We start from the raw sequence: 20,372 nt of genomic DNA, 5'->3' as shown, positions 1-20,372 counted from the left end.
ACAGATGCTACGTCATTTGAGTAATGTTTACATTATCGTGCATGTTCGTATAAAACTTACCTTTCTGAAGCAAGAACGAGGTGGCTCTGTCGTTCGGATAACATTTACCATACCCAACATGGGTGTTTTCGCTTTGACGCCTGGAGAATTGGCTTCTGGCATGATGACTCTTCTGTTAATGAAGGAAAAAAATATTTAGTTACTGACCCAACACAGGTAATAAGAAGAGATAGGGTTGTTAACAATACGCTATTAAAAGATAAACAGACAAACTGCGTGCATACACATTACAAACATTTGTTGTTTCAAGAGTGTGTGTCTGTTATTTTTTTACTAATTTATTAATCAAGCTTTTGTTGTATAATATTCAGTAAAAAGAAACGGATAGAAATTTATAAAGATGGTATATAAAAAATTTTCTGTTTGATAATTTTAACATGATTTATTTAACATCTGCCCAGCATCTTTTAGTACTGCGCGTAGGATGGTCATCAGGGTGGTCATTCCTGAAACTGTTTTATAGTTATTTCAAGAGGTCTTAATGATTTTAGCTTGGTACAACATATAAAATGTAAAGAGCGAAACAATTATTAAAGAAAGTGCGACACGATAAAACTATGCGGATTATATTATGGTGACATGATGAAATCTATGTGGATTGTGTTATGGTGACATGATGAAATCTATGTGGATTGTATTATGGTGACATGATGAAACCTATGTGGATTGTATTATGGTGACATGATGAAACCTATGTGGATTGTATTATGGTGACATGATGAAATCTGTGTGAATCGTGTTATGGTGACATGATGAAATCTGTGTGAATTGTGTTATGGTGACATGATGAAATCTGTGTGAATTGTGTTATGGTGACATGATGAAATCTATGTGGATTGTATTATGGTGACATGATGAAATCTGTGTGAATTGTGTTATGGTGATACCATGCTAAGTGTTGTACCATTCTTCTTATGTTTACTCTTCGTGTAAAATATTGAAACTAATGATTTGTTATGTATCACACGTCGCTAGAAACCAGGTTTCGATACCTGTGATAAGTAGAGCACAGATGGCCCATTGTGTAGCTTTGTGCTTAATTCTAAACAAAAAAATCGATATCACTCGGTGGGCAAAGCACAAATAGCCTATTGCAAGTCCGGCATGGCCAGGTGGTTAAGGCACTTGACTCGTAATCTAAGGGTCGCGGGTTCGAATCCCCGTGATATCATATTATGCTCGCCCTTTCAGCCGTGAGGGCATTATAATGTTACGGTCAATCCCACTATTCGTTAATAAAAAAGTAGCCCAAGGGGTGGCGGAAGATGGTGATGACTAGTTGCCTTCCCTTTTGTCTTACACTGCTAAATTAGGGACGGCTAGCTCAGATAGCCCTCGTGTAGCTTTGCGTGAACTTCAAAACAAAACAAACCAAACCTACTGTGTAGATTGACTTCAACCAAACAAACAAACCGTAACCTTACCGCTTATCAACGAAGGACATTTTATAATGCGTAATTACACATTTGTTTCAAGTTTAAAAGGGTAGGACAACATAAAAGACAGAATGTATTCGAAAAAATATTAACTTATGTTACGTAAGTGTACAATAATACGAGTCTGACAGAAATGTTTCAATAAACTTTCTTGAGAACTAATCACAATCTCATCTTGGTGTAAACCCTGGAAGAGAAGACTTAAACCACCTTCCTATAATTCAGTGCTTTTTATCTTTCTCACTAATTTGTTTGGTTTGGTTTGTTTTGAATTTCGAGCAAAGCTACACGAGAGCTATCTGCGCTAGCTGTCCCTAATTTTGCAGCGTAAGACTAGAGGAAGGCAGCTAGTCATCACCACCCACCGCCAACTCTTGGACTACTCTTTTACCAACGAATAGTGGGATTGACCGAACATTATAACGCCCTCACGGCTGAAAGGGCGAGTATGTTTGATACGACAGGGCTTCGAACCCGCGACCCTCAGAATACGAGTCGAAAGCGTTAATCCACCTGGCCATGCCGGGCCCCACTAATTTGTAAATTTTACATTAATATTTATTTTTTGCAATGCTGAAGTTAAACTGGTGTGAAAAAAAACTATTCAGTGACGTAAGCGAAATCAGTCGTTAAATATGTGTTTCAACAACGCATGATTTACCGTTATTTCAGTTAACGAGATCGTGTTAAGAGTTTTCATCAAGAACAACGAAATAACTTGATGAGCAAAGCATTTACTTTCTCTTTATTTTTATTTTATTTTTTGTTGTGTTACCAGGCTTCAAAGTAGTAATTTCTATTGCGTAAGCATAAATCATGAATATTTGTTAGTTTACTACGGCGATAGGGGCATATATACTTTGAGAGTAATCATGAAACATTTTTATTGTTGTTGTATTTATAGTGTAACTTATCTGTTGCACTTTGTCAGTCAACTGTCAACTTAATTTAAAAAAAAAATAAAGTTGATAAAAGGGAACAGCGACTTCCTTATTGCAGCGACAGTATCATCTTAATGGCAGATTGAACTTAAGCCTCAAAATGTCGTACATAGGCCTTGACCTAAAATGTTAAACGCACACAAAGTCGCTTTTGGTGATTTATTGTTCCTTTTCAGTCGTTTTTTAAAACAAAAATGCAAGAAAACAGGACAAACGACTAAATTAACTTCGTGATCAAAAATATATCTAGTTTTTAATGACATTCTCTAAGCTGTTATCTGAAGTAACTGATTAGTTAGTGTTTTAACACATTGTTTTTTATATGTTTTAACAATAAAAGTTGTCGAGTTAACCTAACCTCGCAAAGTGTTGCAAGCACTAATGGTTTAAACCTGACATTACTTTTTGGAGGATTAGATCATAACTTAACGTTTATAAGGCCACTCAGTGTGCGTTGTTAGATGGTTCATGATAATGATCTGTGAACGTTAATAAAGGTGAATAAATTTACTTTGCTGTCTTTATGTAAAGTGTTTTAGAGTTTGTGTTCTGCAACATTTTGTTTATTCTATTCTTTTCTAGTGAGGAATGGATGAAATATAAATATTGGTGTTATTGGAAACAGTAAACACTGGGACAGATAAAATGATCAGATTTTTAATAAAGAAGGTATAAAAATAAACTTAAATTTAATATTTAACACTAGATGTCGCTGTAAATATGTAGTTTGTTCTGCTGACAAAAATAAAACGAGAAAAACGAAATAATATGATGACTACTCAGAAAAATACAATTCGGAAATACTGTCTAATTTTATTTTGTTGTAATAAAACAGCATTCAGTTAAAAGAAAGTAATAATTTACAAGTGTTCATGACGCATACTGTTTCGGGTAAGTAAGCTAGACTAAAGTTAGCCCCCCTAGCGGTACAGCGGCATGCCCGGTTTCGATACTCGTGATGGGCAGAATACAGACAGCTCTTTGTGCTTAATAACAAACAAGAGCTAAAATTAAGCTTCACCAGTTATCTCATTAGTCACAAAAATAGTAATCATTATAGCAATCAGGTAGAAATAAAGACTAGCTGTCAGTCCTAGAATATATTAATGTTGTCCAATTGGTAAAAAATCCGTTTTATTACACTTGAAAATTATACATGTAAATAGAACACACATATATGTATGTAAGTTCTATTTAAAAATGCTTAAAGGCCGCAGAATAATTGAATATAGATATTTACTTATTCTACAGACCAGCGTGTATTTTAATATATCAGAAAACAAGGGAATTCAAACATGTCTCTTCTTAATCATACAGCTACTTAACTCTTATATTTAGATAAACAAGTAGAATATCCTAAAAAAATCTTCTACTTCTGAAATATGGTAAAACTGATTCAGAGGCCTTAGAAATCTGGCAGGACAGGGAAGAATTCTTTATAAGACAAAGGCTTCACTGTCACATGGAGTCAAATTTAGTTCCTTCAAAAATTATAGGAGGGCGTTTGTGTCTTCTTATTGCAAAGCCACATCGAGCTATCTGCTGAGCTCATAGAGAGGAATCGAACCCCTGATTTTAGCGTTGTAAATCCGTAGACTTAATGTATTAGCGGGGCACTTTAGGAGGGCAGTATTGTATATATTTTAGAGTGTTTCTTGATTAAAAATAGCATAGATGGCACTGTTTTTCTGTTTTTAACTAAATAGTCACTTCGGTTGTTTCTCAAACACAAAGCTTCATGATAGAATAGTAATGCTTTGCCCTCTACTGGTATCGAAACCCGGTTTTTAGTGTTGCTACTTCGCAGACATATTACTGTGTCGCTGAGGAACAACTAAATGAACCTTCAATAAGACATTCTATGCTTGTAACAGTGACTTATTGGGGACGTTTCACAGGTCAGATAGGATTTTTTTATCTTGTTTAGAATATTAGAATAATATTAGACACAAAAAATTGTACTATTATTTTAATCCATAATTTCTGGGTCTCATATATATTGATACAAATATAACATGATGCAAAACAATGACTTTTCTGGTCCGGACCATCTTCACGCTTTTCATTTCCACTTCGTCATGATTACTTCCCTACTGATGAGGACTGCTCGCACTTAATAAAACATTATATTCCGGATAAGGTGCTATGTTTGGAATTACTTTCTTCACCGTCGAGCTCAGTTTGATTTTCATAACCTAGTGCTAAGATTACCAATTCTGTTCTGATACACTTCTACCAATAATCTAGATGGCAAATCTAGCTATTTTTAGCCGTAGCATAGCGGTTAATAGAATGGTCATGAGTTTTAATAGTGTAGCTTATAACTCCGTCATCTCTTGACCGATTTGAGATATAATTATAGTTCTGGACTCAGGTAATAAAATATTTTCGATTGCTTTGAGAGTAGTCTCGTAAAGATTCTGATCAGTAATAAAATCCAAATTAGGACCATGTTTGAACATTAATCTATAAAATAATTAATTTTACTGAATCACATTATTATTTTACAACATTAATTTTAGGCGACCTAAATTTCAGGTAACTTTGCGCTTAACTTTGAAAACAAAGTTCGAAAAAAAAAGCCCCAGTTGAAATTATGTAGCTACATCTTTGCTAAGTTTTAATCATTAAGTATATATTAAAGTAGTTATAACAAACTACATAGCATTATCGTTTTCGAATAATGGTGCTGCTCCTGCATTGGTAGCCATTTTGTTTGGGTGCAGCTTCAACCTTAAACTTTGCCCTTGGATTTAACAGATAAGATATTTGGATTCAGCACTCCAATTTCATAGGGAAAATTATTTAGAAAGATCTGTCATGGCACTAGTAAGTAAAACTGGATCTCCTCCTGTTTTCTAGTGGCCATTTTCATTTTACCCAGAATGGCCGGGTGGTTAGAGCGCTCGACTCTTAACCTGAGGTTCGGGGGTTCGAATTCTCGTCACACCAAACATACTCATCCTTTCAGTCGTGGTGGCGTTATAGTGTAACGGTCAATCCCACTATTTTTAATAAATGTTGGCACTTGATGGTGATGATTAATTGCCTTCCTTCTAGTATTACATTGCTAAATGAGGGATGGCTAGCGCAGATAGCCCTCGTGTAGCTTTGCATGAAGTTCAATAAAACAAACAAACTATTTTTATTTTATGCTTTTTAATGATTTAACTTGACAATTACAAGTTGGCAGACAGTAGGAAGGGTCTCAACACCACCAGATTTACCAGAAAAAATACCGCTGCAATTTTTGTTTTTCAAAAATGTTTGAACTGCCTTATAATTCCACATTTTTAGAGAAAAAACAAAATCTACCTTAGCCGAGCAAAAATTTCTCAAATAGAGATCTTCAGCTATAACAACATTATTTTCCAAAATAACGTGAGTTATTATTTCATAAAACAGTCGGGTCCGGCATTGATAGGTGGTTAGGGTTTGTTTGTTTGTTTTTGAATTTGAGTATTTTTTTTAATTTCGCGCAAAGCTACTCGAGGGCTATCCGTCCCTAATTTAACAGTGTAAGACTAGAAGGAAGGCAACTAGTCATCCCAACCCACCGCCAACTCTTGGGCTACTCTTTTACCAACGAATAGTGGGATTGACCGCACATTATAACGCCCCCAGGGCTTAGAAAGTAAAAAAAATGAAGAAATTATTTCAGAAAATGAAATTTCATGACATTTTGATCTAAAATAAGCCATAGACGTTCTTGAATTCAGTCTATTTTTGATAGCTAGATATATAGCTGGATAGATAGATATGTGAATATAATCTTATTGTAACGGAGCTTAGATGTATACATCCAAAACTCGGATTTCGCAAACTACCTCACCGATCATAACTGGATAATATTTTTGTAACTAGGCAGTATTTTATTAGCTGAGCAATAAAAAAACAATAGAAATCTCCACAAAAACGATATGTTTAACATTTAACCAATAAAAATAAAAACAAAGAGAAACAAGTTTCAGATTTAACCAATAAAAATTACAAAAACGAGTATTTGTTTGTTTTTCTTATAGCAAAGCCACCTAGGACTATCTGCTCAGCCCACCGAGGGGAATCGAACCCCTGATTTTAGCGTTGTAAATCCGGAGACATACCGCTGTACTAGCGGGGGGCTAAAAATGAGTAAGTTTCAAATATAAAACAATGTGTGTGTGTGTTTTTCTTATAGCAAAGACACATCGGGCTATCTGCTGAGTTCACGGAGGGGAATCAAACACCTGATTTTAGCGGTGTATATCTGTTGAAATATCGCCGTACCAGAGTGGGACACAAAACAATGAGACACAAATTTAAAAAATAATTGTTTTTCTTTCGTGAAACTCTCGTGACTGTTGTAACAAGAAGAAAGACACTTTCATTAATAACTGCATCTTCAAAAAATATACTCTGTAATGATAGCTTATTTTTAAACTAAAATTTTAATAAAATCCGTTTTCTCATATCAACAATGCATATATTCTTGTAAAACTATCAGTCAATTCCAGAAAAGGCCGCAGGCCCAATAACATTCCCTGGGAACCAGCAGTTATACTTGTCCGGAGAGCGGATATTTCTGCAAGTAATAATAATGTTAGGCCCGGCATAGCCAGGTGGTTAAGGCATTCGACTCGTAAACCGATGGTCGGGAGTTCGAATCCCCATCACACCAGACATACTCGCCCTTTCAGTCGTGAGGGCGTTATAATGTGACGGTCAATTTCACTATTCATTGGTAAAAGAGAAGCCAAAGAGTTGGCGGTGGGTGGTGATAACTAGCTGCCTTCCCTATAATCTTACACGGCTAAATTAGGGACGACTAGCGCAGATAGCCCTTGTGTAGCTTTGCGCGAAATTCAAAACAAACCAAACTATAATAATGTTTCACTTTAAAAAGTTAATTAATGAAAACGTCCTACTTCTTTGTTACTATTAGTTAATTTCCTAAGTAGCCTAAAGTTTAACAAGGCACTAATTTTTCTAAACGTTCTTAGTATCTTCCGAAAAACTACTGACTAAAAGACAACGGATAATTCTTGTCACCTTAGCAGGAATGATCAACTCAGCAAAAACAGATTCGCGTGAAAACTATCTATGGCTTAGGGAGAGTTGCGTATTGCACAAGATAAATTATAGAGTCAAAACTCTTCAGGACCTTGGAAAAACTGAGTAGTAAAGAAAAATAAATACGGAACAAAAAGAGAAAACTTCCCCGTAACATTGCAAACATTTCTTAATAAACAAGAACAATTAGAGAAGAAAACCTATCCACGACATTGGAAAAGCTCTTTAATACAAGAAACAATCACGAAAGAAAAATTCTGACGACGTTGGAAGAGCTTCTTAACAAATAAAAAGTACTACAGAAGTAAAACTTTCCACGGCCAATGAAAAATGACTTATTACATGAAAACAACTACAACGGAAAATTCCACGACCTATGAGGACCTCATTAGTTTCTTTTGTTTGTTTGTTGTTGTTGTTTTTTATCTCGCGCAAAGCTACATGAGGGCTATCTGCGCTAGCCGTCCATAATGTACAGCCACTCTTCGTTCTTGGGCTACTTTTTCACCAATGAATACTGGGAATGACCCACTGCTGAAAGTGTGAGTATGTTTAGTATGATATGGGTTCAAACCCGTAACCCTCAGGTTACGAGTCGAGCGCCCTAACCCGACCTGCTTAATAAGCATAAATAAACGATAAAGGATAAAACTCTCCACGACCCATAATGAACTGCTAGATAAACAAGAAACAATTCACGATGAGGAAACTCTCCATGATTTAGGAATAATTGCTATGGTCGAATTCATTATTTATATGTACAATGACACTAGAAATGCACTTTGCAAATTAAAAGATGGTCCCCAAGATAAAAGTAAAATGTAGGAATCTTGTAGAAACAGAAGGAGAATGATGCCAAAAAATTCTCTTTTACTTTAACTTTTAAATTGTTTTGTCTTCTTTTTGTATGCCTGTTTAGCACCCGACTTATTCTGGTGTGAGAGAGAGGCTGGTATGTTGGCTGACTCTTTAAATAACTCTATACCAACCACACACAACAAGAAAGTTATCTTCTTGGCACAGATCAGTAAAACTCAATACTGCCTAATTTTTCTGTCGTAAAAACCTTCGTTGGGTATTTTCTGTCCGTTGAGGCTCATGGTGTCAGATCTATCAGAAATATTTCCTAGAAACTTGATGTTAAAAAAAATAGTGTTACGCTGTGTTTATTTATATATATTCTTAATGTCTATTTTCAAAAATCCAAAAGAAAAGGAAACCAAAATTCATAAGTAGCTACAAGGGATACAGTTCTGATAAACTATAAACAAAGATCCCGGCATGGCCAGGTGGTTAGGACACTCGACTCCTTATCTGAGGGTCGCGGGGTCGAATTCCCCTCACACCAAACATGAACACCCTTTCAGCCGTGGGTTATTATAATGTGACGGTCAATCCCGCTATACGTTGGTAAAAGAGTTATCCATGGGTGGTGATGACTAACTGTCTTCCCTCTACTTTTGCTCTGCTAAATTAGGGACTGCTAGCAAACCAAACCATTCTCCACTTTTTAAATAAGGTTTGTAATTTTCGAGTTGTGCCCGATTTTGTCCCCTTTTCCGAATTCCTTTTTTTTCTGTATTGAGATTTAACCCAAAATCTTCTCCAAATAGGCAGAACACTGTGTAAGAAAAACAAAGCTTGTCTGTGATTCAAATGCAAAAATATAAAGTTGATGTCGACAAAGGTAAATTTACTTATCTGTAAAAATTACTTCAGAATTTCGCACAAAGCTGTTCGAGGGATACCTGCGCCATCCTTTGTCCCTAATTTAGTGGTAATAGACTAGAGGCAGCGAGTTAACAAGACCCACTGCCATCTCCTGGAGTACTTTTGTACCAACGAATAATGTGATTGACTGTTACATTATAATGCTCCCATAGTTTAAAGAAGGGGAATGTTGTGAATCGAGCGCCCTAACAACAAAGCCATGCAAGGTTTTTTCCTGTAAGAAGAAAATGTGTATTTTGAATTCGATTTTACAATTATTATAGAAATATAGCTTTGAGTTTTTAGTTTCTACTTCCAGTATAGATGCCATGACCAATCTTTTATCTTTGTAAAACGGCATGAAGTAAGAAATAATAAGTTTCGGTTTTCTGTATGTTTTGTAATGCAATTGTTATCTGCAACTCTTCTGCAAAGTAATAAAAATTGAATTGGAACATAAAAAATGAAACAACAACAGAAGGTATAGAACTGGGGAGACTGATAAGCTCATTTTCATATTATGGGTAGCAAATGCAAAGTACCTGTTGACAGGGTAAAGTAGTATCATGTTTTGTTCTTTGTGGCGTCATTGGTATTGAGTTCAAAGAAACAGCTATTATACGCAAATACTGACAATTGAAGTTTTGTTAACAGACAAAAGAAACCATTTAAATGAGCATTTTCGTAGTGCAGGTCATTAGTACTCTGAAACAGAGACTGAAAAATGATGGAATTCTAGAACTGTGTAGTCAGCTTTAATGGATATGCAAGACATGTAGAGGGATAACGAGGTACAGGAAGGTCAGGGTGCAGTTCTTCTTGTACTTTACAAAGCTGAGTTGGGTTTACATGTGAGTGATGTATCTTTAAAAATAATTTGTGAAGAAACGTTGTTCAGGACCAAAAAGAATTCCAAAGCCTGTTTATTTCCTTAAGAAACATACTTGCTTGAAGTGTATCGGAAACTTGAAACAGAAATTAAAGGATAAGTAAAATGCTAAAAAGAAGTATGTTTAGCTGTTGACGAGTCGTTGGATGTACTTAGAAAGAACAGTCTATACACTGATTTCAGTCGGATGTACTGAGAAAGAACAGTCCATATACTGACGTCAGTCGGATGTACTGAGAAAGAACAGTCCATATACTGAAGTCAGTCGGATGTACTTAGAAAGAAGTCCATACACTGATGTCAGTCGGATGTACTTAGAAAGAACAGTCCATACACTGGTGTTAGTCGGATGTACTTAGAAAGAACAGTCCATACATTGACGTCAAATTACATAATGTTATTTGGATGCTTATTGCAATAAGAGAAAAAATGGTTTGGCGTTCTTCCCATTGTATTTGATTCTTTACGGTACATTCAAAAGTGGCGAATGACATACGATGTGGTGAAAGTGTATGTAAAGTCCTGCGTGACAAAGATATGACACATTTCATTCAAATTTCTGTTGACACTGCCTTTAATTGGTTCACAGTTTCAGCTGCTAGAAAAGTGTTTATCAAATCTGGTGCCTTGTTTAATCATGACTGCAAACTATAACAACTGTACAATGAAATGTGTGGTAAATTTGGAACTGAAAATGTAATAAAAACCCCAGTTTTCATTTCTACTAGATGGTTTAGTTTCGTTGAGAGCCTGCTTATTGTTATACACATGTGGAATGGCCTGATGGCTTTTTTGGAGAGGAAGGATGTCCCGAACAAAAACAATGCCCGACATTAAAGAAATCTTTTCCTCTCACCAACAGTGACAAAGGGTTTATATTCAAGCTCGTGTTTTTGGAAGAAGATTTTGAAGAAGTTTTATCTTGGCAAAAAGATCTGGAGAGCGATTGTGTTATGTTACATAAAGTATAACACATTATGGAAGTCAAGTTTTCCATTTACTTGTAACAGAGAATAGAGGTTGTACCGGCAGAAAAGTGAAGTGTAATCTTACGAATGATGTCACCTAAAGATGTTGTTTATGTGAGACAATCCATTCAGGAATTGTTTGAAACCATGAGTAAAAATCGGAAATGAATAATTGAAATTATTGTATCTGCCATTGTAAAGGAAACAACAGTGTTGGATCATTTCCTAAGTCCGCTCAGTCGTTTTCTCTTTTTAAATTAAAAATATTTACCGAATATTTTAAAATTATTGAACTGAATTTAGAAAAATACTTCACCCAAAAATCACAATTCTTAATCATAAACAATTTAGCAGGCTACTTTTTCTTCTTACTTTGGCTTCATGCTGTTACCTATAATTACGTTTCGTGGAGTCGAAATAGGGATTTGTAGTTTGGGTAAATGATGTTTAATGTAATCCCAGCCTTGTTTCCTTACTTCTTTACGATCTCGATTTGCAGTTTACTAAATTACCAATTTTTTATTTATCTTGTTTCCTGGCTTATTTATGCTCAACTACGGGCAAAGAATTATTGATATAGTATCTCACTTTATGCATTATAATGATAATAAACATAGGCAGCAACTAGCTGATACGGCTCATGATGATTTACTGTAAATATTGACTATTTGATCACATTAGTTCAAGATGTAAAATTTTAAGCTGCAGCAAGAGATTATCATGGAGATTTTTTTTAGAATACAGTGAGCATTTATAGCGTCTGTGTAAATTCTATATACATATACTGCATAACAATGCACCTTGTCTAAGACACAACCCACACTAAGCGTATATAACATTCTACCAGTATAACAGCAAACCATTTAAAATAAAACATACACGTTTAAAACATCGCTTTAAATAAACCTTCGTGTCTTTTAAAGTAACTATTCTACAAATCTGTGTAATAAAATTTACTATTATGTGTACGGATTATTTTTTTATCCTTTCATTTTACACATATTGTAGGAGTTGGCTCCCTAAAGACACCGATTGCATAGTGTACAAAGCATTAAGTATCTACATATAACAGTCAACTAATGTTCATCTATTATTGGCTGGTAATTCCTGTTTCACTTTGTACTTAAGTTTTTTAAAGAACATGGTATGTTTGTAAGAAAGCTAATTTCAATTAGGTAATGAAAGCATCTTCTTCACAAGAATTAAGATGTTTTTAGCTTACGTAAAATATAGAAGAAACAAATCGACTTTTCAATACGACTACAATCTTTGCAGAACATTATTTAGTATCCTACAAACGATTAGGGTTCAGTATACCAAGTCTATTTTGTTTTAGCCTAACAAGATAATAAGAATTACAAACGGGTCGTTCTGAGTGGAGTTTATTTTCCTTGTAACACTATTATGCGTGCTCTTTTTGTGCTTTATTATATGTATACAGTCGTAGCAGTCAATATGAAAGGTTTTAAAGTGTTATTTAAACAGAATCTTTATTCTTCAAGGTGTTTTTTGCCGAACGCTCTATTAGTGTTTTGTGCAATTCATTGTGATCGCTTTTAAGAACCACCATCATGGTTCATGATAAACAATCTGCCAGATCATCTTTCTCTTGTGTGTATTATAAAATGTATAATATTATATATGCATATAGGACTAACGTAAATTTTCTAATATAGTGAACCGCGTGAGCTACAATTAGATTTAAGGCCAAAAACATCGTTAACAGTGAAGATATCCAAAAAGATGAAACAATACAATCAACGTGAGAACGTAAGAAGTGTATATTTGATTAATTACGCTCATTACAAATCCGATTTCTAGTTGCTACAATCGAAAGTTATTATGAATTATTTGTCTTTTTACCGAATACTAATTGCAACACAATTATCACTCCATGTTGTAGCTGCTAATTTATTGTCGTCATTCTTAGGGTAGTTTTAAGGACTTTTGTGGTAATAGAGGCCAGAATTCGAAAGGTTTGTATTATATCCACTTGACTGAGATCTCTTCTATTAGGGTTTGAAACAATTAACTATTTGAAAGATTTGTGGAGAAATATCCAGATGTTACTGACGTCTGTGCTGATTGATGGTTGAGTGTACTGTTATTAGTTAGGTGGGGTTAAAAAGCTTATTTTTTTTCTTTTTTGTGAGTTATTTCCTTATTTTGGCAATTTTGTTTTGCTTTATACTTCGACCTATATGTATATATATATATATATATATATATACATGTTGTATATAAGTGTTGTATTTTATGGGCTAAATCTAACTTTTCCTATCCAAATTAAAAATATAACATGAATACAACCTGGAAATTATACGTTACAATAATATAACTAAATCCTTCTCAATGGCACAGCTGCATGTCTGCGGACTCACGTCATTAAAAACAGGGTTTTGATACTCGTGAGAGTTGTGGAGGAGGAAAACCCATTGTGTAGTTTTCTGTTTAATTCCAACCAAACCTAACTAAAACCAACACACACAAAACGTGAGTCATAGACAGCAGTAGATAATAATTAAAACTGTTTCATTGCCGAAACAACTGATGTTAATTAAAACAAATGTCATTCGTTTCACTTGCAAAGAAGTTCAAATATCCTTTTGCAAATTAAAATCCTTAGGACTATTGTTGCTGTTACGTTTGTTTTGTTTCGAATTTCGCGCAAAGCTTCACGAGGGCTATCTGCGCTAGCCGTCCCTAATTAGCAGTGTAAGACTAGATGGAAGGCAGCTAGTCATCACCACCCACCGCCAACTCTTGGGCTACTCTTTTACCAACGAATAGTGGTATTGACCGTGACATTATAACGCTTCACGGCTAAAGGGGCGAGCATGTTTGATGTGACGGGGATACGAACCCGCAACCCTCAGATTACGAGTCAATGAACATCGCAGAGATATTCACAAAATTATTTTAAAACCAAAGTAGAAAAATAATTTTGAAAAACAAACTACAAATTAAGCACATAGCTGTATGTATTCCATGCTGTTTAAATATGAAGAACCTATTAGTTTAGTAAACTGTAAATATCCTCTTCAGGGATCGAGGCTGTCACAAACGAATGAAGTAATATTTTTGTGACGTCACAATAGTTTTTGAATATTCGAGTGGAAATGTTTTATAATAGCGAGATGATGTAATATTGATATATATGTTATGTTCAGTGTCGACGAAGTTGTTCGCCCGGCTATGGAGCTTGAATTGCTGTCTGTGGTTGGTGGATTTGTATTCTCGTTCCACAAAACGTGCTTGCCTTTTCAGCCGTTGGAGCATTATAACGTGACAGTTAATCCCGTATTCATTGGTAAAACAGTAGCTCAAACGTTGGCGGTAGAATGTCATGACTAGCTGCCTTCCCTCTAGTCTTACACTACTAAATTAGGGACGACTAGTGTAGATAGTCTTCGTGCAGCTTTGTGAAAAATTCTAAACAAATCAGTCCGACTATTCTTAGGCTGGTTATAACAGAACAGGCTTAGTGGTAGTTGGGAAGCTATATATATATATACATTCAAGATTAATTTGGTGCAGTATAATTTAGCTCATAACTAACGGGTATTAATGGTCCATCATGGTTACTATAGTTACAGTTACAGACATATGGTTATTTCCAGTTTTTAAAATAATTTCTTATCTTGATATATGGATAAATTACAACAAAAGTATTACGTAAACGAAGTTTAATTGGCATATGGATTACTGAATTTGGCACCCTAGTGGCAGTCTGTAGAATTAGATACTCGTAGCGGGCAGAGCACGGATAGCCCATTTTATACTTTTGAGCGTAACTGCAAACAAACAATATTGGATTCAAAAGTTCTGTTTAAAAACGACCAAAACCTAGCAACTTTATTTGATATAGTACCTATGGCCAAAACGATACATTACACATATTTTCAACCGTGTCTAACCTAGCTTTAATACGTCAATTCACTGACATTTGAATCGCTCTTCGAAGCATTATATTAAGACGACACAATTCAAATTATTTATCGAAGCACGTGTTTATTTAAAATTACCTTACAAATTGTATTTTTACAGCGAAAATGTTGCTGTTATATCATAGCAAATGGTTTCAAACTAATGCGGGAATCACATATAGATTTATCTTTAAATCAACAAATAAATTCGACCTACTTCGCTTCTTTTCAGAGTAAAGCTACGTTAAACTTTCTGCTGTGTCTACCACGAGGAATCGAACTTCGGATTTGAGCGCTGTAAGTCCGTAAACTTACTTCTGCTCCACCGAGGAACAAAGTAAAATACAATAACAGCTATTGAATTGTAGTTTTGTTTATTATCTTAGTGATAGCTTCCTGTTTTCGATGTTCATCAATCAACACTAAAACTTTATTACTAACATTAACTTCGTCTGTTTAAGAGTATCTGACGATACACCTCTTCGTTTATCCAGCATGGCTGATAAAATCAAATTCTGTGACTACTAAGTGTTTTTAACTAATATTAGATCTTTGTCAAATAGATGACAGAGAAAAGTCAAACGCTTATAGCGATTAGTAAAGATTTTAAAGGTGTCTCACGAACACTGTCTTGAGAAGAAATTACAGTCAAGTTACAGATGGTAAATGGTGTGCAAGAAACTGTAACCAGACAACACGACAATTCTCTTACAACTTCTGAAAGGTGCTTCACGAACACTTATAAGAAGAAATTAATGCCAACTTTGATAATTTACTGATGATAAAAATAGTGTGTAAGCAAGCAAAACAAGCTACCACTAGTTTTAATAATATTCGCTTGATTCTCAAATAAAAATTTGAAACCACTTTCAGGCGTGATGAGAAGTGAGATAAATCCTTCATAAATGCAGGAAAATTATGCAAGCAAAGAAAATAGAACGTGATTTAAGCACAAGTACAGTAAATATTTCGACATCTCTTTTAATCACCGTCGTTATACATGTAAGAAACGTTCTCAAAGTTTATTTTCGTTCGTGTTGTATTGATTTTTTATCATTGTTGTAAATAGACTAAAACACGATACAGTACAGAAGAGAACGTAAAGTATAATGAAACTTCTATATCCTGGTTCCTTGAATACTGTATATTAACAATATCGTCAATTTTAGAAACATAACATAGCCGTATTGTTTATTTAAACACCACAAAATAGCACAGGAATAGATATAAAAACTACATTATTAAGGTAATACGTATCATCTGTGTGACAAAGAATCATGAATTAGTATTCTGTTGCTGTGTTACTTACCTGTTTTAAGTTCCCTTTTTCTCTTTTCAGTTCTTATGTCAACAGTTGTATTCAAGCACTCCGATATAAGTTTGTGCAGGTAGTCTGTTGCTTATTTTTATCTTGCATAAGCTATTTATTCTAATCGTTATTCAATAAAACTAATGACCGTTCAGATTAGGTGGTTCCAAACACTAGTGGCACTAAGATAAAAGCTGGATTTTAAACAACATTGAGATTTCCGATGTTAAACCTGTCGAGTAACTTTGCTCCGAGCGCAAAAAGAACCTTTTGATGTTACACGACGCATCCGCGACAGAGCTTGTGCTCTAGCATGGATCTCTTGGTTTGAACAGTGAACTAACTTTCCGAACTCGAAAAAAATAAGCGTCACGGCACGTACTCTGTGACGCTCTCGCGATAAAGGTTCGAGTCACGTGATATCTCGGATTGCGTTAGCGTAGGACGTTTCGACATCATGTTGGATTGTGGGAAATGAAATCTATTCTCATTGCCTGGCTTGATTCTCCATCACCGTGCATCATCTTAGCTACGGAGACATTTTCGGCCGTTCATCAGTTTAAGCCATGAGAAACTGCACCGAACGTAAATAAACACAAGTGTCAGTGCAAGAGAGTTTATATATGATGAAAACAACAAATGTGAATTTTGAGAAGTATTAAAGCACCTTGATTCATTCACGTTATGTCATATCTGTACGTTACACCCACGCACATGAAACATTTGAAATGATAGTCGAAACTGAGTTGACATTATGAACAATTTTCAAATCTTTAAAAAGCAAAGTACAGAGCCGCCAGCGACGTAAGCGAAACGTTAAAATAGCTTGGAGAATTCTCGATATTTGAGGGTCAATGGATAAAGAGGGAATAACATCAACTATTTGAGAAACAGTTTCTATAAATACATCGTCATGGTTTTTTTTATTAAAATATTACATCTTGTTTTCTTCTTCTTCTTTGTTTTCTATTGAAGCTTTACTGGTATCTTGTACTCACCCTATTTTATATTTTACAGATAAGCCATCTATAGTGGATTTTAGCCGTTTATTAAGCTTACTGGGGAAGATAAGAATGCATTTAAATCTTTTAGTAAAACCAATAGCTAAATGGTGGAAACTTATGCGACCTATTCCTGTAATATAGAGATAAGTAAGCATGTGGATATTATCCCTTCAGTAACGCTCCAGAATTAATAGAGGATAATTACCTATTGTGTGTAGTGTCCCTTTATACAAGCTCCAGAATTAATAGAGAATAATTACCTATTATGTGTAGTGTCCCTTTATATAAGCTCCAGAGATAGCAGAGGATAATTACCTCTGAGGTAATTCAGTTGTAAAGTGACTGTAACACGCGCATTTAACATTTTATTTCTCCCCAGGGTAGTTTGAAAGAACTGAATATTAAATACACAGTGAATATACTTAAAAGCTGTCATGTACACCAATAAATATTCTTTAGTATGAGTAACAAAATCATTCCTTTTTTGTGAGTCAGATACTAAATTCACTGTTCTTTCTACCTTAGTTTAGTAAGTACAAATGTCAAATGTACAAAAGCTTCGGGGGCTTTAAAATACGTCATTAGTTGTTACCCAGAGCACTTTTTTAAAATATACTTTTTTCTATTTAAATATGAGAATATTTGGTCTAAAAACTACAATCACAGGAAGTATACTGCTGTTTTAAAGTTTTATTTCAGAATCACAGTCTACAAAATAACAGTATTTTCTGCTGACTCTATAGTTTCGTACAAGATGAATTATCTTCTATTAATTTTGTAGGTCATTAAAGTGATTCTTCACATAAGATTAATTAATTATCCGCTACTAAGTCTGAAGCTTCGTTGAAATAAAACTTGACAAAAGATAAATTACCGTCTATCAACTTTATATTGTAATAACGGCCTACTTTACACAACATTTATTAGTTATCCTGTATTAACTCTTGAGCCTTACTAAAGGAACACTACATACAATATAATTGTTGTGTATTAAATCTGGTTTGTTTTTTGTTTTGAATTTCGCGCAAAGCTAGCCGTCCCTAATTTTACAGTGTAAGACTAGAGGGAAGGCAGCTAGTCATCACCACTCACCGTCAACTCTTGAGCTACTCTTTTACCAAAAAATGGTGTGATTGATGGTAACATTATAACGCCTCTTTGGCTGAAAGGGCGACCATGTTTGGTGTGACAGAGATTCGAACCCTCGATCCTCAGATTACGAGTCGAACGTCTTAACACGCTTGGCCATGCCTCACTACATGTGCAAAAGAGTGTATTTATACACACTTGGGTTATTTATATTATATATTTATAAAGTATTTCACCTAATATGGAAAATTATATTATTTTCACACGCACACACACGAAAAAAGTTTACCTAGCAGAAACCATCAGTAACATAACAAATAATTTACGTAACTCGAATATCATGTTAAAGTACACAAAACACAAACATGATTGCATAATATATTTTCACTCCACGGAACACGAAAAATATATATAAACATTTCTCTCAAAATAAAAAACTGAACGTGTTTTACTTGCGATATATATTATTCATATAACTAAATAACTCAGAAATATCAGATCATATATAAGAATAGGTTAAAAGACTTCAGTATATATGTGTGTATACTTCATAGATGGGCCCTGCATGGCAAAGTGGTTAAGGCCTACGACTCGTAATCTGAGGATCGAGGGTTCGAATCTCCGTCACACCAAACATCGTCGCCCTTTCAGCCGAAGAGGCGTTATAATGTGACGATCAATCCCACCATTCTTTGGTAAAAGAGTAGCTCAAGAGTTGACGGTGAGTGGTGATGACTAGCTGCCTTCCCTCTAGTCTTACACTGTAAAATTAGGGACGGCTAGTGCAGATAGCCCTCGAGTAGCTTTGCGCGAAATTCAAAAACAAAACAAACACATGTAGTGAAGCGTATTATCACGTGGTTTAAAATAGTGAAACATTTTTGGCAGAAGTCGTGGCATATGTTAACTAGAAAATTATCTATGATATAAAATTGGTATGTGAGATAATTGTTTATTATATTTAAGCCTATGACATGTAGTTGACGAAGGAAAACCTTCAGTGTAATTCAAAGAGTGAGACATATTAAATAACGATGTTTTTTTGTGAACTATATAATGGTCTAGTAATTAGCAACTTAATGGTGCATCTGTTTGTATGTTAGGAAAGTAGGCTTTGTGTAGATTTAATGTGGTTAAGTGTGTCTATTAATAAAGCAAGGAGTTAGGCAAAGCCTAGTGGTTAATGTGTCGGACTGTGAATGTCAGGATCCAAGGTTTGTATCTGTTACCTAAAAAAAAATCATGGTCAATACTTTATGGTCGTGTTTACGTTATAAGAGTGACAGACAAATCCCACTATTCGATTAGTTGCTCAAGAATTATTAGTGGGTGCTACTGACTAACCCTCTTCCCCTTAGCTTATCACATTAAAAGTATGGACTCTTAGTGCAGATAACCCGTGTGCATCTGTGGGTGAAAGTCAGAAACTGTTTGCCCTCTAGTTTGTTACTTCTACGTTAGTGAAAACTAATGCAGATAGCCGTCAGTTAGATCTGCGCAAAATAAAAACAAAACAAAACATTTTTCTTACAGATGTTTATGTATAAAACGGAGAAACACATTGTTGAAGTAATAAAAGTTACACAATAAAAGGATTGTCAAACACAACTGTGTTATAGAGGTACTTATATAAGCTCATTACATTCAACATTTAACATGTTGTGACCAATTTCCAAACATGGCGGTCGTTTCTCTCTTTTTTTTTTTCCGTAGAAATCCATCTATAATTCACAGCAACACCACCTAGCGTTTGGAGTTTAATGAGATTTAATTTGTAAAATATTCATGTGTTAATGAAACATTCGGAGGCAGAAGAAAACAACGACTGGATTAGTCGAGTTTTGACTGAAACCTTAAACTTTCATAATACACACACACACACATAAATAATGTTTGATTGGAACCAGTGTGAACAAAAGTACTCTTACCTCATTCGATCAGTAAAATGCATCAGTTGTATACAAACAGCATTATACACCTACAGACGTTTT

At 34.8% G+C, this 20,372-nt stretch overlaps 1 protein-coding gene across 1 annotated transcript in view; it reads right to left on the bottom strand.

The window, feature by feature from the left end:
• The window catches only part of LOC143237442 (excitatory amino acid transporter-like), a 48,697-nt gene extending 31,840 nt beyond the window's left edge, over positions 1-16,857 (bottom strand). Inside the window, exons 1-2 of the mRNA XM_076476689.1 lie at positions 16,289-16,857; positions 61-172 (exon numbers count right to left, since the gene is read on the bottom strand). Coding sequence (XP_076332804.1) covers positions 61-162 — 102 coding nt within the window. The 5' untranslated portion in view covers positions 163-172; positions 16,289-16,857. The remainder of the gene's footprint in view (positions 1-60; positions 173-16,288) is intronic.
• Between the last annotated feature and the right edge of the window lie 3,515 nt (positions 16,858-20,372).

The sequence above is a fragment of the Tachypleus tridentatus genome, chromosome 13 (assembly GCF_004210375.1).
Source record: "Tachypleus tridentatus isolate NWPU-2018 chromosome 13, ASM421037v1, whole genome shotgun sequence".
Lineage (NCBI taxonomy): Eukaryota > Metazoa > Arthropoda > Merostomata > Xiphosura > Limulidae > Tachypleus > Tachypleus tridentatus.
The sequence above is the reverse complement of the archived record's forward strand: the minus strand, read 5'-3'. Positions and strand labels throughout refer to the sequence as shown.